Source organism: Lithobates pipiens, unplaced genomic scaffold (assembly GCF_037356315.1).
Source record: "Lithobates pipiens isolate NorthernLeopardFrog02 unplaced genomic scaffold, aLitPip1_a1.2 Scaffold_18, whole genome shotgun sequence".
NCBI classification, from domain to species: domain Eukaryota; kingdom Metazoa; phylum Chordata; class Amphibia; order Anura; family Ranidae; genus Lithobates; species Lithobates pipiens.
This window is the reverse complement of record NW_027507758.1, coordinates 280,756,898-280,784,054: the sequence shown is the minus strand read 5'-3', so window position 1 is coordinate 280,784,054 and position 27,157 is coordinate 280,756,898. Positions and strand designations below refer to the sequence as shown.

The 27,157-nt window shown below is 42.6% G+C and overlaps 1 protein-coding gene across 1 annotated transcript in view; it reads right to left on the bottom strand.

Annotated features, from left to right (window-relative positions):
* The window catches only part of MCM9 (minichromosome maintenance 9 homologous recombination repair factor), a 148,241-nt gene extending 121,084 nt beyond the window's left edge, over nucleotides 1-27,157 (bottom strand). The window contains exons 1-3 of the mRNA XM_077487038.1: nucleotides 27,083-27,157; nucleotides 24,816-25,143; nucleotides 4,855-5,171 (exon numbers count right to left, since the gene is read on the bottom strand). Of these exons, the coding sequence (XP_077343164.1) occupies nucleotides 4,855-5,171; nucleotides 24,816-25,125 (627 nt within the window). The 5' untranslated portion in view covers nucleotides 25,126-25,143; nucleotides 27,083-27,157. The remainder of the gene's footprint in view (nucleotides 1-4,854; nucleotides 5,172-24,815; nucleotides 25,144-27,082) is intronic.

Genomic DNA, 27,157 nt, shown 5'->3' with positions numbered 1-27,157 from the left:
TCCCATGATCACCTTTTGTGACAAAAGTTGGTCTAACACTAGAAAGAGAGACTTCTTTTTCTCTGGATCTTTGGGGACATCTGACCTGAGGAAACCGAGGAGATGGGAATTCTCAGAACTCTAGTTTTTAACCTGGAGCTATTGTGGAGACCACCCACCTGTCTCGAAATTCTTCCTGCCAGACCTTTGAGAACTGCAGAAGTCTTTCCCCCACTTGAGCGAGCGGGGGCGGCCCTTCATAAAGAGGTTTTAGCGTTCTGTCTTGCGGGTTTCTTTCCCCAGGACCCTTTTTATCCCTGGGATTGATCCTGAGGTTTACCTCTTGAACCTGACGGTGGAGGCCATTGCGACTGCATGGGGGCTGATGCCCCTGGAGAAAGTGCCAGTTTAAATGAAGGGCATTTACTCTTTTTCTTAACTGGCAAAAGGGTATTTTTCCCCACTTGACATTCTTTGGATATATATTTGTCCAAATCCTCCCCAAACAGCTTTTCACCACAGAAAAGAAAACCGGCCAGGAGCCACGGTACTTTGGCTGACCAACCTTTCAACCATAAAATTCCACGCATATGCACCAACCCAAGCATAAGGTAAAAGGTTTGAAGAATAGAATCTCTAATTATTTCCATTGCAATTCAATTCCTGGGACTGCTGTTCAGGGACCACCTTGAGTACCTGTTTCAACTGATCTCTCAAGGACTGACATACCCCAACTGACACCACTGCAGGTTGAGCCACTGAACCTGCCAGGGAAAAAATGTTTTAACAGGAATTCCAATATTTTTATCAGTTGGATCCCTAAGCACTTGTCAACCTAACAAGTCAAATTTTTATTCACAGAGGATATAGCAGTGTCAATTGCTGGTATACTCCACATCTTAGTAATTTTTCCTCCTGCTTATCTGGGTGATCCCACTCAGAATACATAAGCTTTTCTAGTAATGAATGGACAGGAAAGGCTCTTCAACTGACTCCGTTAAGGGTAGCTTAAATGTGGAGCGGACCATTTCAGTAAGAAATTGTACCAGCAACTTCAGCATGTGAAGCTGAAGAAGATCCTTCCCCACTTGACTCCTCGGAAGAGGAATCAGCCTATTCACGGTCCCCTGAGGGGACTTATGCCCCGTACACACGAGCGGACTTTTCGACATCCAAACTCCGACGGACTGAGTCCGGCGGACTATCCGCTCGTGTGTGGGCTGCAACGGACTTTAGCTTCGCAAAAGTCTGACGGACTTTAGAAATGAAGCATGCTTCAAATTTTCCCGACGGAACTCCGCCGGACCCGGTCCCCTTCGAAAAATTTTCTCGTGTGTGTGCTACTCCGACGGACTAAAACCGACGCTAGGGCAGCTATTGGCTACTGTCTATGAACTTCCTACGTCGAATCCAGTCGTACGTCATCACGTTCGACTCCGTCGGAGTTTGGTGTGATGGTGTGTGGTCAAGTCCGTTCGGTCGAAAAGTCCGCCAGAACTCCGGCGGAACTCCGCTAGAACTCCGTCGGAAGTCTGTCAGACTTAATCCCTCTCGTGTGTACGGGGCATTAGTCTTCCCCCTCCCACAGTTCCTCCATTTGGGGATCCTGGGTTGTAGAAGGGGACCTAATGCGTTTTTTTCCACTCCGTGAAGACGTGATTAAAGCCACTAATCTTTCCTCTAAGCCGCTCATAGATGAAGAGAAAACCTGCTGTTATATAGACAGGTGCTGAAGTGTCGGAAGCAATTGCAGCCCCTGATGACTCACTCTGACCAGCCTACTTAGCATGGGATGGTGTTGCAGAGGGAGGGTCCTTAGAACCTGGGGGCGACCCCTTCGTGTCCTTGATCTTTGCGGCATTTGAGCCACCTCCTCTGATCATAGTGCCGAGCACAACACAGAGGTACCACCAAAAAATGCACCCACTGCTGAGCAATAGTCCAACAACTGCCGCTGCTATTAAGCTCAGCCTGATGCTTAAAGTAAATGTGCCTGGGAATGCCTTTGTCACCAACTCACATGCCCCCCATCCGCTCTGTGTCCCTCCTAGCTGTATGCACCTGAAAAAGGTGCATTTTTATAGCTATGCAGCCCCCACTGTGGACGCTCAATTTGCACCATTAAGCCCCACCCCTCCTCCTTCTGACCACCCACCGCGCCCTCCCCCTCATCTATTTTAAAATAGAGTGAGTGGGCTCCGATCCTGCCCAACCGCATGGAGAAGGGCTGGGGAGGAGGAGAGCTGCTGAAGGGGGACCGCTGTAATAGCGGCAGGAGACACACAACCATCTAGCGCCATGTTCCCCCTGCCTGGAGAAAGCTATGTGGGGGGGGGGGGGGGGGGTAAAAGAGAAAACCCACAAGAATTAGAAAAATTCCTTAGGAATCTTCCTTACCTTATCCAGCTGCAGGATTCTGTGGTAACAGACCCAATCTTCACTTCTCACAGTGGGCTCCGTTAGAAAACCTTCAGGGACTGGGGCCTTTTTATCAGGGTATCCACAGCCCTGGGCCTGTAAAAAGCACCCCGCCAGGAATATGGCTGAAAGAAAAAAAAAAAAAAGAAAAAAAAAATACTGGATCCTGGGGTCCAGCTCTCTAAAAAGAGAAGTGTTACAGGTATAACCTCGGCCCAGGTACCATTCAATTCGGCCTGGAAAAGACACTTTGAATGGACCCGGTTGCATGGCTTGCCCCAGTAAGGAATATTCCAGCGGAGCTCAGCACATCTTTTCTCGTGACCAACAACTGAGGTACTCCCGGTAAGGGGAAGGGTTATATGGGGAATTGAACTTCCTGTTTAGGGTGTGCCAGTGTCCATCACCTAAAGGTACCATATAACCCAGACAGTAATTACTGTGGCTCTGTGTCCCATGATGTACGATAAAGAAAAAGGAACATCTGCTCTACCCCTTGGCTCCTGCCGTCTGACACACTGCTTGCCCTGCCGCTGAAATAAGCAAAGGAGCAGAGGCCCTCAGCGACGTCACTGACCATACACGCACAGAACCATATATGAGGGGCGGGTGTCACATGCTTGTCCCACTTTCCTGGCCTGCATGCTATGCTAAGGGTCTGGTATGGATTTTGGTAGTGACCCCACAACATTTTTGTTTTTTGGACCACAATTCATACCAGAACCTTACCTGAGCATGTAAGGTAACAACCAGCTCTATTACTTCCATACAATAATTAAATAGCACATGGCTATCCTTTATTGAATTGAGACACATGTCACAGTTGTAGGAATCAGTAGAATATGGTGTTAGGAAGTATACATTGCTGATGTAGCTGCTCAAATGACTTAAAGTGGAAGTAAACCCATCGATTTAAACAGTTAAAAAAAAAAGGCATGCAGGGAATGCTAACTGCACACTAGCTGTGCTCTCAGCCAAACTATCAAACCATCCAATGGCTGGTGTCATAACGAACAACATGTGCAGCACCATAGCAGTTGAAGATTGAACAGGCAAAGATGGCAGCTTCCTTTTTTTTTCATTTTTTTTTTAAGAATCATACTTACCTAGGTAAATGCAGCATCAGTCCAATGCTGCATCTGTCCCCTGCCGGCTCAAACACTGAGAACCGAATAATCAAACCCTGCCAAGCACTCAGTTCTCAGAGCTCCCTGAGCAGAGAGCAAATGACTGCCAGTCACTGCTCTCTGCCCTGCCCCCTTCTTGTTCACTGGAGCGCTGGGCTATGGTGGGGTGGGAGTGGCTGGCTCAGGCTCACAGCGGCATTCTGAGAGGCTGAGCCTGGTGCCGCTCCAGGCATGTGGGCGGATCTCGACTTCATTGTCGAGATCTTGAATGAGCCTAGAGTGGCTCTGTAACCTCAGCCCGCTGTCTGCTGAAAACAGGTCACAGGAATGAATGAACGAACGAACTGTAAACCTGTGATCCACAGGAGAAGTACAGCCACATGAGTTTTGACTTTACTTCTCCTTTAAAGGCTTTTTAAACCCCAGCTCCAGCCAGCGTCTTGAGTCCTGATTGGATAGATTGATAGCACAGCAAATCCAATGACGTGGGAGCCGGGGGGCAGCTCTCCAACTGGGCACTCGAGAAGAGGAACCAGGAGCGCCGCTGAGGGACCCCAGAAGAGGATTGGGCCACTCTGTGCAAAACCAACTGCACAGAGGAGAGAAGTATGATTTTTTATTTTTTAAAACAAATCCGAACTTTAACATATCCTTTAACTTTGGTGAGCCCATATTTAGCCACAACCTGGAGTTTTCAAGTTTAACAAGTTCAAGCTCTGGCAGACACCTGCACAGTATGTCTCTTTATGGTCTGTAAGCATTTAAGCCGTTTTCAGACAGTATTCATTAAGTGGAAAATGGGAAATTTTTTGTGATATGTTAAGGAAGTAGCCGTAAGCATCTAAAGTCCCACAGAGATTAGGAGGTGTGCAGTACTACTAGCAGGGAATTAGCAGAAATCCCTGTGTAAGAAAGATCCTTCCAATACAATAGGTGCTGGGTCTGAGCAGCAAGATAGTATAGCCTTGGGTTTTTGAGAATTTGGAACATGGAGATCATTTTAATAAGGTTTTCCCATCCCATTATCGACAGTGGAAGTTTACACCATATTTTGAACCCCTCTCTAAACTTCATGACCAGAGAGGCCACATTTAGGGCCTCATAATTGCCAACAGAGCAGGAAACTTGTATGCCCAGGTATTTGAAGGAGTCCGCAAGCTTCCTGATTTAAGTTTCATTTTCATGTTATAGCATCCATGGAAATTATATATACATATACACACACATCATGTTATATCAATCTGAAATTAATTCAGATATCTTCACTTAGCACTTCACTTTTTTGTCATGCATTTCCATTAGTCAACATTTACATAAAAACAGCAATCACCTGCTCCTGGATCTTAATCTCCTGGTAGTCTCTACAGGTGGCCGGAGAGGACACATCAGACAAACAAGTAAATTTGGTGGAGGTACAGCCTTCTTCATAATTGGTGCAAGCAGTAGGAGGAGTGAATGAGTAATACTGCTCAAAATCAGCTTTTAGTGTAATTACATGCTTACACTTATTGCACATAAAGTCTTGCTCATACTCCAGAACTTTCACCAGACTGCTGCGAATAACTGTGCCAGTGATGGACAAGAAATGACCCACATCTCTTGCACGTGGGATGTGCTCTCTGGTTAATTCTGGACACACTGGCAAACCTGTGTGCACAAAAAGAAAGGAAGGATGTGAACAACACAAAAAGGGAACAACGCTGATACAATTAACCCTATAAAAAAATAACCTACAAGCTGCATAAGTCCTCCTTATGAAAATGCTGGTTATTATGCAGAATCACTGACTTCCATATTTTAATTGCTGCTACCCCAAAACACAAATGTAAATCAATAAAGTCAGATGTTCTTATACGCACACTTGGGGCAGTGACTCGACATACTGACGGCAGATGGTCAGCACGATAGCCAATGCTGCTGCTAATTACAAGCCTAGTGGCTAAGCGTTATCAGCCCTGCAACAGGAAATGTGGTTACCAACAATGAGACATGATGCCAAACATACTCAAGAAATTGAGTGGGGGTTTACATACAATTTAAAAGAGGAAGTAAACCCTGATGGGTTTTACTTCCTCTTTATTTCCCTGCAAAGGTAAAGCATAACGGGCTACTATGCATCGCATAGTAGCCCATTATGTGTCACCTAAAACTGAAGCCTGCAACGTTACCGCTGTCCCCACTAGCAGCGAGCGTCCAGCTTTACCCCTCTTCCTTCCGGGGCCGCAACTCTGGCTCTGTGACTGTCCAGAGTCGCGGGAGCCGTCAGTCATGGCGCGACCCCCTTTAGAAACGGCACGATCTGCCCTTTCTAAAGTGCGAATGCGTTGTAGACATTGGCGCGCAGCTTTATTGTAAATATCTGCTAAACCGTGGAGGTGTAGCAGATATTTCCAGCACCTACAGGTAAGCCTTAATATAGGCTTATCTGTAGGTAAAAGTGGTTGCACCACTACAAGATATGCATTGATGTAGAATTATATTTAAAAAAGCAAAGCCTTTTCAGCAAGTTTGCTTCCCCCCCCACCAATACATAAAAAGGGAGTTCTATGGTCAGAGCATACACCAGCCTTTTTCAACTGGGGTACCTTGGCAAAATGCTAGGACATTGCCCATAAATTGCATACAAGCCAGTGGGTAGATCATGCCTGCTATTTACTTACACAAAGCCACAGGTTTTCATTGTGCACCATTACAACCATCTAGCTGCCTTCTCCTCTGCTGGTAACGTTCAATTTTTAAGGACTAATGGTACCTTGCTGTCTACAAGCAGTGATTCCTGTACTGACTCTACCTCCTTAAACTCCTCCTTTCAGCCCCTTTGTAGTTCAGAAGGCAGGCTTTGAATTCTGCGACACAGCAGTAGCATTCAAGGAAGTAAATATGTGGAATTCTTCACAAACTTTAAAAACGTGAAGATCATTCAGAGTATGCTAGAAAGAATTGAAATACAATGTGGAAACATGCGATTTTAAATCGCGACTATAGATAGGCTTAAAAATGTGTGTTACATGGTCGAATTTTGAACAAATCTTTTCAAAATCAGAAAGTTCATATTTTTTGTGATCCGATGGTGCCACCATTGATTTTCGAAATTCGGCTGACCAAGCCTTCAATTTCACCTCATGTTGCTACAGAAAATAATTTGTGGTCAGGAATCTTCTTTTCTCTCTGTAAATTCTCTTTTCTTGTACATGCGCATTTTTTTTCTTATTACATTTCTCGCACGATTCTCCCATCATTGATTAGAAAATAGTTTGTTTTTAAAAAAATTTACAACATGTCCGATTCCTCAAATTTGATTGCCACACGGAAATCTGCCATTGCTGCAGCCCACTAATGGTGCGAAATTCGTATGAAAATTCTTAGATATGTTTTTCGAAAGAAAATTCTTTCAAAATTCGATCCATGTATGGCCAGTACAAGTCAAAAAACTTTTCTGGTTATAGTACGAGTTATGCCTTGTACACACGGTCGGACTTTCTGATAGAAAATGTGCAATCAGATCGTGTTGTCAGAAAATCTGATCATGTGTGGGCTCCATAGGACTATTTCTGTTGGAATTTCCGACACACAAAGTTTGAGATCAGGATCTAAAATTTTCCAACAACAAAATCCGATCGTTTAAATTCCGACGGACAAAGTGCCATGCATGCTCAGAATAAATTACGAGACAAAAGCTATAGGCTACTGTCCTCTTTATAGTCCCGTTGTACGTGTTTTACGTCAACTCTTTCTTAATGATTGGATTTTCCAGCAACTTTGTGCGACAGTGTGTCTGCAAGACAAGTTTGGGCCAAAATCTGACGGATTTTGTAGTCAGAATGTCCGATCGTGTGTACAGGGCATAAGAATTAGAAACCCATCAGGTTTTTACTGCTGAGGTTTGACTTAGGAGATTCTCTTACTTCCTGTCTTTATAGAAATAAATATCTGACGGGGTTCTAGCCTTCTCCCTCTACTACAAAAAAATATAAAAATTTTTGTATGTGGTGTTGGAGAGATACTTTCATTTCCTGTATAGTAAAATTTCCTTAGCAAGGACAGGAAGTGAGGGGAAATCGCTAACTGAGCCCTAGATAAAAAAGTTTCAACTGTTTTGCAATAAGGAGCTATACCGTATTTATCGGCATATAACACGCACCTTTCCCCCCCTAAAAATAGGGGGAAAATCACGGTTGCGTGTTATATGCCGACATCGTATCTCGGAGGAAAACGAGTGCCACCTGAAATCACAGAGCTGTCATCTCCACTCGGCTCGGCACTAAGATGACATGTGTACACGTGGCACCTGGCGGCTTCTTGATGGATTGCGGAGTGGTAGGAGCTGCTAAGGCGGCAAGTCACACCTAAATGCTTGCAAACACATTGGGTCAGTTAAGACCATAACATCATCAGCAAATAAATTGGGAGAAGTAAATGGAAAGGTGCAGATGGGCATAGATCAGGCTGCACTGAGCCAACTGACCTTATTTGGCTTAAAAGTGGTTTATTTAAAAAAAAAAAAATTATATATATATATATATATATATATATATATATATTTTTTTTTTTTTTTTTGTTCCTGAAACTTGCCTCTTAAATTGGGGTACACATGTGTGATAGAGATATATATATATATATATATATATATATATATATATATATACATACACACACACACATATAAACACACACACACACACACACACTGCTGTGAAAAAGTATCTGCCCCCTTCCCTGGTTATTTTTTTTGCCCTATTTCTCACACTTAAATGATTCAGATCAAACAGATTTTAATACTACACAAAGATAACCCGAGTAAATCCAAGATGTGTTTTTTAAATTATTTCATTTATTAAAAGGGAAAAAAGCTGTTCAAACTTGCCTGGCCCTATGTGAAAAAGTCATTACCCATTCCCATGTTGAATCATGAATGAACTGTGATTAACCACGATTTTTTGGAAAGCCGTGTTAAATTTCACTTTCCACATCCAGGACTGATTACTGCCAGACCTGTTGAATCAAGAAAAATCACTTAAATAGTAGCTGTCTGACAAAGTGAAGCACGCTAAAAGATCTAAAAAGCAACACATCATGCCGTGATCTAATGAAATTCAAGAACAGATGAGAAACAAAGTCATTGACATGTATCAGTCTGGAAAGGATTACAAAGCCATTTCTAAGGCTTTGGGATGTTAGGGAACCACAGTGACAGCCATCATCCACAAATGGAGAAAACTTGGAACAGTGGTGAACCTTACCAGGAATGGCTGGCCAACCAAACTGATTCGAAGAACCCAGAACAACATCTAAATTTCAGGCCTTGCTTGCCTCAGGTAATAAAAATGAGACTGGGGGAAAAAAAATGGCATTAATGGGAGAGTTCCAAGGCCAAAGCCACTGCTGACCAAAAAGAACATAAAGGCTCATCTCATTTACCAAAAAACATCTTGATTATCCCCCAAGACTTTTAGGCAAATATTCTGTAGACTGATGAGATAACAATTTTACTTTTTGGAAGGTGTTTCCCCCGTTAGATTTGGCATAAAAAGAATACAGCAATTCATAACAAGTACATCATACCAACATTTAGACATGGTAGTGGTAGCATGATGGTCTGGGGCTGCTTTGCAGCTTCAGGACCTGTATGACGTACCATAATTGATGGAACCATGAATTCCGAGCTCTACCAGATAATACCCCAAAGAATGACAAAGCAGTGGTAGTTGGAACAATCATTAATTCACGACTGGACTACGCAAACTCGCTTTACATAGGATTACCACAATATCAACTTGCGCGATTACAACTGATCCAAAACACGGCGGCAAGGCTGATAACAGGAAAAAAACCCTGGGAATCCATCTCTCCTTCACTGAGGAGCTTACATTGGCTAACCATAAAAAAATCGGATCACGTTCAAGACCCTTTGCCTCACCCACAAATGTGTGCATAGAGAAGCTCCGCAATACCTAATGGAGAAAATAAATCATTACACACCAAACCGCAGTCTTCGATCAGCCAACAAAAACCTCCTCCTCGTGCCCAAAGCCCCGTATAAATCCAAGGGTGATCGGAGATTCGCTGTCCAAGGGCCTCGGCTATGGAATGCTCTACCAATCAACATCCGCCTGGAAGAAAATCACCTGGATTTTAGGAAAAAACTCAAGACCTTCCTCTTTTAGCAGATGATCAAAGCTCGCCACAGCGCCTAGAGGCGATTCAGTTCGCATTTGTGCGCTATACAAGTATTTCATTCATTCAATACTAAAGGAGAATGTCCGCCCGGTCATCAGTTTGTGACCTCAAGCTCAAGTGGTTTATGCAGCAGGACAATGATCCGAAACAAGAGCAAGTCCACCTCCAAATAGTTCAAACAAAGCAAAATTTAGGTTTTGGAGTGACCTAGTCAAAGCCTGGACTTAAATCCAATTGAGATACTGTAACATGACCTTACATGCTCATGCTTGAAAACCCTCCAATGTGGCTGAATTAAAACAATTCTGCAAAGACGAGTGGGCCAAAATTGCTCCACAGCAATGTGAAAGACTCATTGCCAGTTATCACAAACACTTGATTGCAGTTGTTGCCGTCAAGGGTCGCACAACCAGTTATTAGGTTTAGGGGGAAATTACTTTTTCACAGAAAGCCAGGTAGGTTTGGACAGCTTTTTTACCCTAATAAATGAAACCATCATTTAAAAACTGCATTTTGTATTTACTTGTGTTATCTTTGTGTAATAATAAAATTTGTTTGATGATCTGAGTCATTTAAGTGTGACAAATACGCAAAAAATAAAATCAGAAAGAGGGCAAATACAATGTATATTATACACAATGCTGTGAAAAAGTAACATTTAGTTCTTTTAGATCAAAGGGGTGAAATTCAGTCTGTAAATTAGGTCAGTTTAACCACTTAGACTAAGCCTTTTTATGACACTTGCTTACAAGATAAAATCAGTATTTTCTGCTCGAAAATGACTTAGGACCCCCAAACATCAGAGTCAGAAAAAAGGCTTATGCTGCATACACACGATCGGAATTTTGGAAGGATAAGCTCTGATGGCTTTTCCAAAAGAATCCCGATGGGATTCCCTTCAAGCTGTCTTGCATACACACGGCCACACAAAAGTTTATTGAACTTTCGAACATCAAGAACGCGGTGATGTAGAACACTACGACGAGCTGAGAAAACTAAGTTCAATGCTTCCGAGCATGTGTAGGAATTTTGTGCAACAGAATTTGTACAGACGATCGGAATTTCCGATCTGAACTTTTTCCGACCGAAAAATCGAGAACATGCTCTCAATCTTTTGCTGGCCGAAATTCCGCCAGCAAAAGTCCAATGGAGCACACGCGCGATGGTCTGATGAAGAAGCTATAGCTTTGAAATGCATTACCATTCCTTGCCACTGTGAATAATCACATTTCCTGTTCCTGTGAAGTCACAACCAGCTGCTTCTTGTTTCCTGCCTCCTGGTTCCCAGCATTCTCTGGATCCCTGTAAGATCACACCAGTGCCCCAGGCTGCAAAGGGAAGACATTTATGAGACTTCAGGACTGGCGATTTTCACCACATACCTAGCTCATCTAATTTAACCTATCCTTGTGAAAACTATTGAGGTATCAACACCAGCCGTGGGGGACAGTATTAACCTGCCAGGAGTAGGGATACAGTTCCTGGATTGTTTGCCATTTTGCTGTTCACCTTACAGCAGTAAGGCAAGGGGCCACTCCACCTAGTGTGCCATGAACACTGAAGAGGCACAAGAGCTAAACTCAATGGTTTTGGCACTTTCTATTTGGAGAAGCACTAAATGAGTCACTGCTCACTTTACTCATTGATGTTCACATAGAGACTCAATCCCCCAGTTTTTTTGTTTACTTGCTTATTTGCACTGTGTGATTCACATTTGTATTAGTAATGATTTACTTTATTTATTGTACTTGATTTTATTCATTTATGAGAAACCTGGTTGCACTCCACTATTGCACTATTGGAGTTTTTGGTTTTTATATGCGATCGTTGACTAATGGGTCTATGAATATTTAAGCACCAGACACTTTACTACTCTTTGGATTACTGTTATGTTAAAGCACTGGACACTTTATTCACTTATTGGATTGTTTGTTGTTTCTGTATAATTTGTCTGGGGTATTTACACTTCTGGATCATACCCCCTTGGACTATTATTTAATTGTTTGGTCCAGGGAGAATTTGCTATATCTATATAATATTAGGGGTTGTTATTTTGTTTGTATTAATTACAACAGACACCTATGCACCAGACACTTTAGCTTAGTTTAATCTTTGAAGGCAGCGCAACACCATTTATTTGATTTTTATAAACAATTTTTTGGTGGTAGGGCTTATACCTCTGTCGGTGGTTTGCTGCAACCTACCCTTAGTGTTAGTCTATGTTTTTTATGATAGCGTGGGGATACTCCAATTTATACACGATTGCATTTTCCAACCAAAAAGCTCTCATCGGACTTTTGCTGGCAGAATTTCCGATTGTGTGTACGGGGCATTAGTCTAAGTGTTTAAACTGAAGTTCATCCCTTTGATCTAAAAGAACTAAATGTTACAATGTTTCCTTTTATCTCAGCACTGAGCAATGTTGATAAACATGAGTGTTTTTCTTTTGACAGCTGTGAGTGAGCAGAGAATGGCTCTGCAATTGTTACATAAAGGAATTGTGGAAATGCCAGATTAAGATACACACACACACATACAATATTGTCAAAAGGACACCTGCCTTTACATGCACATGGGTTTAATGGGATCCCAGTCTTAGTCCATAGGGTTCAATATTGAGTTGGCCCACCCTTTGCAGCTATAACAGCTTCAACTCTTCTGGGAAGGCTGTCCACGAGGTTTAGGAGTGTATCTAGGAGAATGTTTGAATGTTCTTCCAGAAGCACATTTTTGAGGTCAGGCACTGATGATTGACGAGAAGGCCTGGCTCGCAGTCTCCGCTCCAATTCATCCCAAAGGTGTTCTATGGGGTTGAGGTCTCAGGACTAGGTGCAGATCAGTCAGATTTCCTCCACCCCAAACTCGCTCATCTAGGTCTTTATGGACCTTGCTTTGTGCACTGGTGCACAGTCATGTTGGAACAGAAGGTGGCCATCCCCAAACTGTTTCCACAAAGTTGAGAGCATGAAATTGTCCAAAGGGTCTTGGTATGCTGATGCCTTAAGAGTTCCCTTCACTAGAACTAAAGGGCCAAGCCCAACCCCTGAACAAACAACCCCACACCATAATCCCCCTTCACCAAATGATTTGGACCAATGCACAAAGCAAGGTCCATAAAAGACATGGATGAGTGAGTTTAGGGTGGAGGAACTTGAATAGCCTGCACAGAGTCCTGACCTTAACCCGATAGAACACCTTTGCAATTAAAGGGACTGTCAATGAGTCAAAATTCAATGGTGAGGGGGTCCCATCCCTGGTAAACGTCAAAAAGAAAAAAAAAAACCTTTTTGAATCGGATTTTAGAAGACCACCAACACCAAATGCAATTAAGGGTGTGGGCCATAGAGGAGAGTATTTTAATTGTTTATTGGTTGGCCCATTGTAACAACCTATGTGTTTGTATATTTGTAGATATGTAATAGAGATATTGTAAGCATACGTGTCTCTTTTGTCCTATTTTACATTTGTCTATTAATTATCAATAAAGTAGATACATGTTTTAATTGCATTTTGGTGTTGGTGGTCTTCTAAAATCCCATTCAAAAAGGGGGTTTTCTTTCTGATAGAACACCTTTGGGATGAATTAGAGTGGAGACTGCGAGCCGGGTCTTCTCGTCCAACATCAGTGCCTGACCTTACAAATGTGCTTCTGGAAAAATGCTCAAACATTCTCATAGACACAATCCTAAACATTGTGGGCAGCCTTCCCAGAGGAGTTGAAGCTGTTAGAGCTGCAATGGGTGGGCCAACGCAATATTGAACCCTATGGATTAAGACTGGAATGCCATTAAAGTTCAAGTGCGTCCCAATACAGTGTAAAATGTAAATTATATATACATATTCCCACGTCTGCTCCGACCGCCTAGGCGGAGTGTAAGTCCACGCCTCCCTCCACCCTAGTTGACTGTCACAGTATTTGTAGCTGCTGACTGTTCAATTTTTATTTACAGGGTAAAGATCCTCTTTAACCACTTTAGCCCTGGTGGATTCGCCACAAGATCACTTTCATCGGCGGCAGGAGAGGGCCCCCCCCGCCACTCTCCAGTGCCCTCCACCGCTTACCGAAGCCATCGGTAGTGGCGGAGGCAATCAGATCCTTCTCCTTCCTGGGTATGGAGATGAATGAGGGGGAAGATAGCCCACCCAAAACCATACCATTGCAGGGCGAAAGCGACGTCAAAACGTCACTCCTGCCCATAGTTCTTAAAAGGGACTTTTTTTTTTTCTTTTAAAAATGACAATATTTAGTTTAATTTTTTTTTATTGCATTTTAATGTATGAGATCTAAGGTCTTTTTGCCTCTGGATCTCATATTTAAGAGGTCCTGTTTTTTCTATTACAAGGGATGTTTACATTCCTTGTAATAGGAATAAAAGTGACAATTTTTTTTTAAAGAACAATGTAAAAATAAAAAGGTAAAAGAAAACTCAACTAACTCAAAACATACAACCTGTAGAATTTTTTAAACATGGCCTATGGAGATTTTTAAAGGTAAAAGTTTGTTGCCAATCTACGGGCGGGCGCAATTTTGAAGCGTAACATGTTGGGTAACAATTTACTCGGCGTAACATTATCTTTGACAGTATTAAAAAAAGGATAACTTTACTGTCTTCTTATTTTTTAATTCAAAAAAAGTGTATTTTCTCCAGGAAAAGTGCGCATGTAAGACTGCTGCGCAAATACGGTATGACAGTAAGTATTGCAGCAACTGCCATTTTATTCTCTAGGGTGTTAGAAAAAAAAAATGTATAATGTTTGTGGGTTCTAAGTAATTTTCTAGCAAAAAAATACTGATTTTAACTTGTAAATAACAAATCTCAGAAAGAGGCTTGGTCCTTAAAGTGGAAGTAAACCCACTTTTTTAACTTTTACCTACAGGAAAGCCTATAATAAGGCTTACCTGTAGGTAAAAAAAATATCTCCTAAACCTGTACGGTTTAGGAGATATTCCCCTCGGTATGCGCCGCTGACTGCAGCGGCGCATGCGCACAAGGGGGTTCTCTCCGCGAAAATCCGGCAGCGCTCGTCCGGCCGGATTTAAATCTCCCGCGCGCATGCGCGGGAGTGACGATATCGCGGCTCCGGCCACTCACAGCGCCGGAGCCGCGATACCCGGAAGAGACGCCGAGGGAGCATGTCGGCTTCCTCGGCGTGGATCGGGCGAGATGTCGGGGCCTCGTTCTAAGGTAAGTATTTCATAATGAGCTAGTATGCGGTGCATACTAGCTCATTATGCCTTTTGCTTTGCAGGTTTTAAAAAAAAAAAAAAAAAAAATGCGGGTTTACTACCGCTTTAAGTGGTTAAGACTCCATTCACAATTGTGCAACTTGTCATGCAACTTTGGACATAAAAACTGCATTACAAATCATTCCCCATGTTTTCTAATGATAACCATGAATATATGTGCAACTTAAAATTTGCAGCGACTTCAAAAGTAGTATGCACTACTTTGGTCCGACTTTCAAGCTATTTGAGGGCCATAGACTTCAATGTTAACCATCAAACGTTGCACGAAAGTCATACCTGAATGTTATATAATGCAACAGCTGTCCATTACCACTGGTTAAAGCCAAAGTCGCATCCAAGTTGCACTTATCCAAAGTTGCGAAAAAATTGCACCAACGTTGGTGCAACTTTGGAGTCATAGAAGTGTGAATGGAGCCTAAGTGAATTGAAAAACGGCTTTAGCAGTGGGTGGGATACAGTCAGCATCAAATGTATATATAACAACCAGACACTGCCCTGAGGTGAATACCCCAATTGACTGGGGGTTCTTTAACCCCACATCAATCATTACCCAAGGAATTTCTAAAGCTTTTACCTTCAAATAAGGCAGGTCGAATCCCTTTATCATATGCACACTTGCAAGACCATGGGGTCTATGTGTAACAAAACAAAAATAAATAAATAAAAATAAAAAAAGAAGCTTGGCGAATGATTCAACATTCGCACTGAAGTCATGAACAATACCTGTAATACCATATGTGCATAATATCAGTTTGTTGCCTCTTATAGCCCTGCATGTCTCCTCTGAATGTATTGCAATTCATATCGCATTGCAATACATCAAGGAATTTCCTGGCTATACGTGTATGATGTCACTTTCCAGGTCACAGCAAAAAGGGGAGGAGAGCAGACGTGTGTCCACTCTTCTCCCTCCCCTCCCACGCCATGTCAGTCCGGGGCATTTAGATGGGCAAGCGAAGTGTGGAATACATGGCGGGGGCAGCATTACCGGATGTGTGAAAGCAATCAGGCAGTAGCGCAGCTGCCTGAATGCTTCCACCTGACAGGAGTCTGCTTGTCAGTTTTACACACAATCCGGTGGCCGTAGCCACCGGATTGTGTGAGGAAACCCCCCGCTTTCAGGTCTGTATGACATACAGACCTGGTAGCAAAAAAAGAGTTAAATGGTAAGTTTACCTTTTGAAAAAAAAAAAAAATACACTTTTTTTTGCAGGCTTTTTTCTTCTGATCTCAGGCTCCTGCAGACTCTCCAGACATCCAGATAGCTTACAGGCAGACTGTTAACTGAGAGCAGGGCGGCTCAATCAACTACCAGAACACACACCAGCCTAAAAGCCAATAAGGGAGATTTACTAAAACTGGTGCACTCAGAATCTGGTGGAGCTGTGCATGGTAGTCAATCAGCTTCTAACTTCAGCTTGTTTAATTAAAGTGATATTAACTAAAGTCTCTTTTTTGTGTTTAAAAACAAACATGTTATACAGATTCTCCTCTTCTCAGATTCTTCTGCTGCATTCTTCTGCTGCATGCCTCCCCGCAGCTTGCTATGGGGGCACCCGAGCCAGGCCGCAGCTCTGGGTGTCCATTCAGATACATAGCTGTGGGGGAAGAGGCACTTGTCCTCATCAACATGGGGACAAGGTGATCTGGGGTGGGGGCCCCAAAGCACCCACCAGGGGCGGATCCAGGGGGGGGGGGGGCAACAGGGCACTTGCCCCCCCCCGGAATAGCACTGACTGACGTGACAATGAATGGCATGACATGTCTTACTCGCTTCAGGACTCTGCGGCTGCCACTGCTAAGTCTCTCTCACGTCAGCCGATCAGTGGCGCAGAGAGAGAGACTTGATAACAGCAGGAGGAACAGGTGGGTGGAGTCTCTTCCCTGCACTCGTTGCTAACGCCTGGGCCGCCTGGCGTCTAGCAACGAGTGACGTCAGAAAGTCACGTCGGAATCCAGTCTCACTTTCAGAGCCGACGTGACTCACAGTCACTGTATAATGCGGAGCTGCTGGAGAACCGGCCAGGGAGGGGAGAGAAGGTAGTAGTTGCAGACCAGTGCAGTCACACTAATCATCATAATCATATTATCCAGCTGCTGGCATCCACAGTCATTCTGTGACTGACTGCAGAGCAGGCATTCTTCTTTCTCCGCCGAGTCTGTCCCTGACTGTGTTGGCCCCACCCACCGGCATGCACCCACCTCCCTCCATCTTGTCCACGCTACAGGCCTCTGCTGCCCCTGAGTTAGTGTTGGCTCCACCCACCTCCTCCATATTCTCCACCTTTCGCAGTCTGCAAGTTCATGACTTGAATACAGTATTACCGGAAGAAGACTTATTGAGAAGATTTCTGGATCCATCCATCCCATCAGTCTCCAATCCATTGCTCCTGCATGGGAACCTCTCCATCAGAGCACCAAAATAATTGACTAAACGTGAGTAAAAGTATGAATGCATGTCATGTGACAAATCGCAAAATACATGTGTGCCATTATGTATGAAAAAAATGCCCTTTTATTCTTGACTTGTTTAATCTTCACCCCTGCAGCTGGCTGATAATTGTGCGGTTATGCAATGCTGTACCGAAATAAAATTGATGTTCTTTTTTTTCCCACAAATAGAGCTTTCTTTTGGTGGTATTTGATCACCTCTGCGGTTTTTATTTTTTGTGATATAAACAGAAAAAGAGTGACAATTTTGAAAAAAAAATATTTTTTGCTATAAAAAAATGTCTTCCTCAGTTTAGGCCAATATGTATTCTGTTCCATATTTTTGGTTAAAAAAAATAAAAAAAAAAAAAATCGCAATAAGCGATTATTGATTGGTTTGCACAAAATTCATAGCGCCTACATACTAGATTTATGGCATTTATATTTAATTATTTTTTTACTAGTAATGGTGGCGATCAGTGATTTGTAGCGGTAATGCCACCTTGCAGCGGAGAGATCGGACAACTAACTGACACTTTTTGGGGACCAGTGACACTAATAAAGTGATCAGTGCTAAAAAATATGCACTGTCACTGTACTAATGACACTGGCAGGGAAGGGGTTAACATCACCACCACCAATAAGCAACACCTTATTTTCTGGCAGTGCCCCTCCCGAGATTTGACTCTGGATCCGCCCTTGGCACCCACCCCCCCCCCCCCCATGTTGAGGGCATGTGGCCTGGGCATGGTCCAGGAAGGGGGGGGTCACGCTTGCTCACACCCCCCCCCCCCTCCTGACTTGCCAGGCTGCATGCTCGGATAAGGGTCTGGTGTGGATTTTAGGGAGGAAAAGTGCGGCACAGTGGTGTAGCGATTAGCACTCTTACCTATCAGTAAGAAGGGTCGCTGGTTCAAATCCCAACCACGACACTACCTGCCTGGAGTTTGCATGTTCTCACTGTGCCTGCGTGGGTTTCCTCCGGGTACTCCAGTTTCCTCCCACAATCCAAAGACATGCAGTTAAGTTAATTGGCTTCTGTCCAAAATTGGCCCTAGTATATGAATGAATTGTGGGCTCCTTGAGGGTAGGGACTGATGTGAGTTTACAATGTACAGGGTTAGGGACAATTGTAGACACTCATTTAGGTTGAATGGGATGGACTGGTGTCTTTATTCAACCTTACTAACTATGAAACTACGAAAAAATTGGCGTGGGAGGGTTCACCTTAAAAAGGGGAAAACCTTCTGACTTTACAACCACTTTAAAGCAGAGTTCCACACACTTTTTCATTTGAACAATATCAGCTTCAGAATTTGCCCAAAAAAAAAAAAAAAAAAAAAAGAACAGCATTGGGCATTTTTTTTCCTTTCTCTTTACCTTGTTACCACAGCTTTAATTATAGCGTCCTGTTTCACTGCTCCGCGGAGATTTAGGTTACCTCCTGCGGTGCACTGGTTTCTGGGAGATGTGTGTCATGATTCCCAGGAGTCAGTGGGCATCGCCGCTATATACAACATAAGTGACGTTGCGTCGCTGACATCTTGGTACACCAGCACTCATCCGCAGTAAGCCTACTGTATTTAGAAGTCCTTCTGACGTTTAATTTTAAAAGGTGTTCTGTCACAACAGCAAACCAGTGAGATCAGCAGACTTGCCCCTGCTTTTAAAAATTCAACATCAAAACAGCCAGGCGACCTTCCAAATACTGTATTTCACTTTATAAGCTGAGTTTACTGTTAAAGATAACTGTGAAAAGCAAGACTCCGGTGGGTGTATAAAGATGTCCGTTTGCTGACGTCTAACTCTAGGCTTACTGCGAACGAGTGCTGGTGTACCAAGATGGCCATGACACAATGTCATTTTGGTTGCATATTCTGATGGGCAGCAGCTTATAACAGTTATAACAGACCAAGTTACAATATCAGTATATATTTTACAGTTTTGTTTCCTTATACCGCTAATACATCATATTCTCGTTTTCCTATTTATTTCAATTGATCCGTGCAAAACAACTTTTTATATTTTTCTCTTATTCTTACTTGCCACTATCATATATACTACCTAACCATCCTTTAGACACAAGTATTTACGAACATACACACAGACATAAACACAAAAAAAAAACAAAAAAATAAAAATAAATAAATAAAAAAATATAAAAAACACACGCACTCTCCGGGCGAAAAATCCATAGCGTAGTTTCCATAGTGAGTTATATATCACAAGCTGACAAAGGAGGAGAATGTTTATACCCACATCTTCCTTTGAATACTGCTTTTACTGTCCCACTCAAACAGAAAAAGAAAAACTATACTAACCACTCAATACAGACTCCCCCATAACCAATGAGGGTGGAGCTACCCGTGGATCCGATATCCATCGTTTCCATATTTTAATCCAGTTATTGGATTCTCCCCTATTGCAACCAATTTGTTGTTCTTTCAAGATGTTTTCATTTACCTGAAGACGCCAGTCCTCAAGTAAAGGTGCATTCGAAGATATCCACCTTAGAGCAATTAACTTACGTGCAATAAACAATAGTCTGGTAACTAATATCATCACCTCCCTGGGAAAGAAACCTTCCTCGTCCAAATATCCCAGTAGACATGTCATAGGGGTCCTGTCGATATGCGTATTACATGTAGCATTGATTGTATTAACCACCTCTCGCCAATATCTAGCCACTTTTGGACAATTCCACATCATGTGTATTAAATCCGCTGGAGACTTTTGACATCTAGGACACTCTGGAGAATCGCGTCTGCCCCACTTAAATAATTTAACTGGTGTTCTATATACCCTATATATTATAAATAGTTGCGTCAGGCAATGAGCCGGTGATAATGATACTAGGGGCACCCTTCTCAAAATAATTTGCCAGTTTTCATCTGAGATGTCCCCTATGTCTCTCTCCCAGCCTGTTCTACCCGGGCTGACAACTTTATCCTGATATAGTCTCATCAATTGACCATATAAAGACGAGATCAAGCCCTTTTTTTCCTCCCCCCTTGCTAATGATGTTATAAGTGGGGTAGGTTTTATCACTATCTTTTCCCTTCTAAACTGAGTTTGAATCGCATGCCGTAATTGTAAATATTTATAGAAGTGACTAGAAGGCAGTTGAAAGGATTCTTGCAGGTCCTGAAAGGAGCGCAGAACGTTATGTGTAAACATCTGTTCTATATATTGAAGCCCCTTAGAGTGCCAGCTTTCGAATCCCTCCAATTTATATAGTTCTTTGTATTGCTTATTCCCCCAAAGCGGGGAGTATTTTGAGACTCCTTCAAATTTCATTATACTCCTCATTTCCTTCCAGACTCTATTCATAAGTGTCGTTGTTAGACCCCTACCGGTGTTACCCAGGGCTCCGGATTCCAACTGAGCCACAAGATTATATCGAAAACTGTTATTTAACAGTAAAACCTGTATGGGGTCTTCCCAATTACTTTCCCCCCAGCCTGCAAAATGCTGAAGCTGGGAGGCTATGAAGTAGAGTCTTGGCTGTGGTACCGCTAATCCACCCCAATCCCTTGCCCTCTGGAGAATTGATAACTTAATTCTCGGGGTTTTTCCTTTCCACAATAGCCTACGAAATATTGATTCTGTTTTTTTGAACCATTTTAAAGTTATCCATATCGGTGAATTATGGAGTATATATAACAATTGAGGGGTCCAGATCATTTTTATGAGATTTGCACGGCCTACCACCGATAATGGCAATTTGGTCCACGCCATGCTCTTAAGTTGAAATTTGTTAAGAATAGGTGACAAGTTATCCATTAAATCGTTTTCTATTCTAGAGTTTATAATTATTCCCAAGTATTTAAATGATGACACTATTTTAACTTGAGGGGCCTCTTTTAACCTGGACAGACTAGGATTGTCTAAGGGAAGTAGTACGGATTTATCCCAATTAATAATGTAACCAGAAAACGATCCAAATTGTTTTATTAGTGACATTAAGGAGCTTAAAGAACCTTCTGTATCCCCAAGAAACAGTAATGCATCATCAGCATACAAGGAGATTTTTTCAATCCTCGTTCCTCTAATAAATCCGCAAATAGATTCTGCCTGTCGAACGGCCTCGGCCAGTGGTTCAAGGGCCAGTGCGAATAGTAAAGGAGACAGGGGACACCCCTGTCTTGTTCCTCTGTATAATGGGAAAAATTCTGAAACCGTGCCATTTATTTGCATACATGCCCTCGGAGTGGCATACAGCATCCTGATCCACCTTATAAACTTGTCCCCCAGGCCAAACAAACCCAACACCTCCCACAGATATGTCCACTCGACACTGTCGAAAGCTTTCGCAGCGTCGAGTGACAAAATCGCTCTTGTCCCAATATTATCAGTTGGTATTTGCAAATTCAAATAAAGCCTCCTTATATTAATAGCTGTAGACCTTGTTGGGATAAAGCCACATTGGTCATGATGAATCAATCCCTGCATATGTCTACTTAGTCTTTTAGCCAGGACCCTGGCTAAAATCTTAGCGTCCGAGTTCAACAATGATATCGGGCGGTAGGATTCCGGAGCCAAAGGGTCCTTTCCCGGCTTTGCTAATACAATAATACAAGCATCCCTCAAAGATTCAGGAAGCCTGAATGATTCCAAAGCCTGGTTAAGGACCTTCAATAATTCTGGAAGCAAAACCTCACCATATTGTTTATATACTTCTGAGGGTAACCCATCAATACCCGGGGCTTTATCATTTGGACTTTCTTCCACTGCCTTAATTCCTCCAATGTCAGAGGAGCACTCAGTTCTTGTTTATCATTTTCAGAAAGAGAGGGGAGTTTTAAAGGTTCTAAAAACTCTCCAAGTCTTGTCTCGGAACAATTAACTTTATTTTGATATAAATTACTATAAAAATGAACAAAGGATCGCATTATTTCCTTCTGGTCATAAGTAATATCTCCCTCCACTGTACGAATAGCAGAAATAATTTTACTATCTTCTTGGGATTTAGCTATTACTGATAGCATTCTGCCTGATTTTTCCCCTTCTTCAAATCTGCGACATCTAGACAAGAAGTCAGACCGCGCAGCCTTTTTCATAGAAGTTTGTTTATATAATAATTGTGCATCCTTCCACACCCTACGATTAGAGGTAGTAGGACTCTGAATATACTGAACTTCTTTCTGCTGCGCCTCTGCTGCTAACAGCGATTCCCGTTCTCTACATGCTTTTTTGTAGACGCTTATGGCCTTAACCAATAATCCTCTCAAAAATGCCTTCATGGTGTCCCATACTACCTGAGGTGATGTTGAGTTATTATTAATTTGAAAAAATTCAACTAAGGCCAACCTCATTTCATCCCCCTGATGGGGAACTTTAAACCAGAAAGCAGGAACTCTCCAGTTAGACCTAATTTTAGGCTTTATTTTATCTACTGTTACTACTAACGGTGAATGATCTGATAAATCTCTCGTTAAATAATAAACATCAGAAACCCAAACAATAGCTGAGTCTGTTCCCAAGAACATATCTAACCTTGATAGGGTCTGAAAAGTACCAGAGCAACAAGAATATTCTTTAGAAGATGGATTCCTAAGCCGCCATATGTCATACAGTCCAAGCTCCTGAATATAATTGTAGAATGTAGTATTCACATTAGGGCCTGCTGGATATCTGTCCATGCTGGGATTACACACATTATTGAAATCCCCCATAATAAACATGGGGGTCCCTGGATTATCAGCCAATATCATCCCTATCTGTCACATTACTTCACTGTTATATGGAGGAGGGATATAAATAGACCCCAAAATACATTGCGTAGAAAACAGTGTACATACCAGCAAAACAAACCTACCCTGTGGATCTATCCTTGCTTGCTTGCAGGAAAACTGGACCTTTGAGGAAATTAATATACTTGTTCCTCTTGCGTAAGCTGAATATACTGAATGGTATTGAGTAGTGTACTTTTTATTCTGTAATAAGCTAACAGTATCTTTAGTTAAATGTGTTTCCTGCAAGCAAACAATCAACGGGTCATGCTGGACCAGTTTATTGAACATAGCACGCTTTTTAATAGGGTTCTTAATCCCTCTAATATTCCATGACCATATTCTGATCTTATTATCCATTAATAATTATATATACGGCAGCAGCTTTCTGATAGAACACCGCCTCTTAGCATCACAATGGAAACCAGAGACAATCCCTTTGCTGCGCCCTGTGTGTAATGCACATGCGTGAGATCGGGAGGTGCATGCTAGGCAGCTAGCAGCACCTTATCCCAGAAAAGAGACCTAGTGGCTTCACATGCCCAGAAGCTAGATGGAACACCGTGCAGCATAGGAAAGACAAAGGTTATTTTAACCACTTGCTTACTGGGCACTTAAACCCCCCTCCTGCCCAGACCAATTTTCAGCTTTCAACGCTGAATGACAATTGCGCGGTCATAAAACACTGTACCCAAATGAAATTTTTATCATTTTTTCCCACAAATAGAGCTTTCTTTTGGTGGTATTTAGTTACAGCTGGGAGTTTTATTTTTTGCTAAACAAACAAAAAAAATGCAAAAAAAAATAAAAATCATGTTTAATAGTTTGTTATTAAATTTTGCAAACAGGTAATTTTTCTCCTTCATTGAAATGCGCTGATGAGGCGGCACTGGTGGGCACTGATAGGCTGCACTGGTGGGCACTGATAGGCACAGATAAGGCAGTACAGATGGGCACAGATAAAGCAGCACTGATAGATGCGACTGATAGGTGGCTCTGATATGTGACACTGGTAGATGGCACTGATGGGCACGGATATGTGGCACTGGGGTGCAGCACTGTTGTTGAGGCAGATTGTGGGCACTGATAGGTGGCACTGTGGGCACTGATGGGTGGCACTTTTTTATTATATAGGTGGGCACTGATACGCTGGCCGTGATCGGGACCGATGTCCCGATCACAGCCGCCGGTGATCGGCTTTTTTGGAAAAATAGCCAATTGCCAGCTCTGTTGTGTCACATGATCAGCTGTCATTGGCTGACAGCTGATCACGTAGTAAGGGGTCTCATAGACTCGCTGATCACAGAGCAGGGAGCGCGCAGGCCGCTCGTGCACGGGACGACGTCAATAGACGTAGTCACGGCAAAGCAGGTCTGCGCTGTAGCCGTCATTCGGCTATAGCGCGGATCTCTAGAGGTTAAAAAATAAATAAAAACAGGAAATACAGTGGCAGTTTTACTGACATCATCATTTATAAAATGAGATTAATAACAGAACAGGTGGATTTTATAAATATACTTTTTTTTTTTTTATGTGGGTGGAACGCCGCTTTAAGCTTTGACAATAAACCCTGGAAGTTGATTGGTTTCTATGCAGCGCTGCACCAGATTTTGCATGCTTCAGTTTTAGTAAATCAACCCCAATGTGAAGACTCTAGTGAGTGATTCGAATCGTCCAAAATACATTTGGGTAAACTACACATACCTGTTATTCTTGCATGAAGGTTTTGCTTCATAATAATTCTGTCATGTTGTGAGTTGGACTGCATGAGACTCATGGCTGCTCGTCGCAAAGCATTATCAAATACTGGTAAAACCTCATTTGGGAAAGCATTGAAATATTCTCCAACTTCCATGTTTGTTTCAAAGAGTGTCATGGCATTAACAACTATTGAGTAGTGGGAATCCTCGTCACTTTCCATCAGTGTATTTACTATGTCCTTTTGATGATGCTGCAGTACATAAGACTCAAACACTTGGCCAACCAGGGCTACTTGTTCAGAATTCAGGTACATCTCTGAAGTCAGTGGGCACTGTATAATAAAAACAAAACAAAAAAAAAACACAATGTCAGTACTTTATTTTTATTTAACACTTGACAGTACTGCAAAAAAAAAAAAAAAAAAGAAGATTTATGTACACAACTATCAGCTTGATAGTTATTGACAGAAAAAGACAGTTTAAAGGAAATGTTTAGTAAAGAAATATAGGAGCTGACTTTTCTGGCTTTTTTTGGGTCACTGGACCAGGCTAAAGCATGTAGCCAGCAAATTCTAAACTCCTTCCCTGTAAACCTTTCCCAGGTCAAAGACTCACAACTTAGTAAAGCAGATCCAATCTACAGGGATAAAGCCCAAACTTTGATTTTAAATCCCCACTAATTGACCAACCCCCTTCAATCGCAATAGCATGCTGTTTTTTTTATTATACTTACCTGTCTCCAACGTCTTCATGCCAGTCACTTGATGCTCTGGGTCCTCTTCCTTTTCAGTCTTCTATTGGTAAAATGGGTGATCCCCATGACATCATCACCACTGCTCTCTACGTGAATATACACAGCGAATGTCAGTGGTTGAAAACTCCTGTCCTCAGGGCCCACTAACAGGCCAGGTTTGCAAGATAACTGAAATACATCACAGGTGATATCATTTGTTGTGCAGTATTCCAGTCTGTATCTCTCCAAGGTAATACTTAAAATTTGGCCTATTAGGCCCGATTCACATCTATGCATTTTTAGTGCTTTTTGCAGATTTGCACTACAGTCCATTTAACATGGTTTCCTATGGAACAGGTTCTGTAGTGCAAATCTGCAAAAGGCACTAAAAATGCATAGGTGTGAATCAGGCCTTAGTGGGTCCTAAAGATAGGAGTTAAGAACCATTGTAGTATGTCCTCAGTCTCCTCAGCTGAATGACCCTTGGCATCAATCAATCCAGAACACTGATGATATCTTGTGGGCAAAAAGAGGTACTGAGGGGGTGTGACAGCTTAGACCACTTATTCACCATGCTATAGCAAAATGACGACTACAGCGCGGTAGTCCAGTTCATGAAGGGTGGCATATGACGTCCTCCCATGATTGTGGCTGCTGCGGCGCAATCTGAGGTGGCGGTGACCTCTGGACGCAGCTGATCACAGATCGGGGTAAATAGCCAATCACGGTGGCTCTTTACCACGTGATCAGCTGTGTCCAATCACAGCTGATCATTATGTAAACACACTTGCCGGTTATCGGCATTCCTTTCCTCACGCTGTTATAGTACTGGTAACCGGCTAGTGTGAAAGGGGCCATCTGCACTGATCATCAGTGTCCTCATGATCAGTGCAGCCCCCACAGTGCCCATCAGTGATGCCAATCACTGCTGCCTCATCAGTGATGGAGAAAAATTACCTTTTTGCAAAAACGTATAATAGAAACTAAGAAAAGCGTTTAAATTTTTTATTTTTTTTAAATTGTGGTCATTTTTCATTTGTTTAGCAAAAAAAAAAAAGTGATGATAAATGCCACAAAAATGTAAATGTAACACTGTATCCATATGAAATATTTCCATGACCACATAATTGTCAAAGTGTGACAGCGCTGAAAGCGGACGATTGGCTTGGGCAGGAAAGTGTGTGTGGGGGGGGGGGGGGGGGGGGGCATTGAAGCCTAAGCTAGATAAAGTGCATCATAATAAAGCCTGTCCTGTGGGGGCACTAACCTGTCACCATGCCCGCTTCTATCCTAACACACAAGGACCAGCTGCTTGTGTCTGCAGACAATGCTCCCGGTCAGTACTGAAAGTTTCCCTTGAATTCCACTACAAAGTACACACGCAGGTCACAGAACATGGTAGAAAACGACATGCAGTTATAATTTAATGTGCGTCTCTCGCTATATCTCATGAATATTGGTCCAAGCACAGTGAACTGCAGCTTATCAGCGGCCACAATTCACCAGACAAGCGCCATTCATATCCTGCCAGCTCTTACCCCGCTTGCCGAGCCCCAATGCACTCACACAGCAACCAAATCCATACCAGGCGCGCTATTCTACTGCGCCTGCGC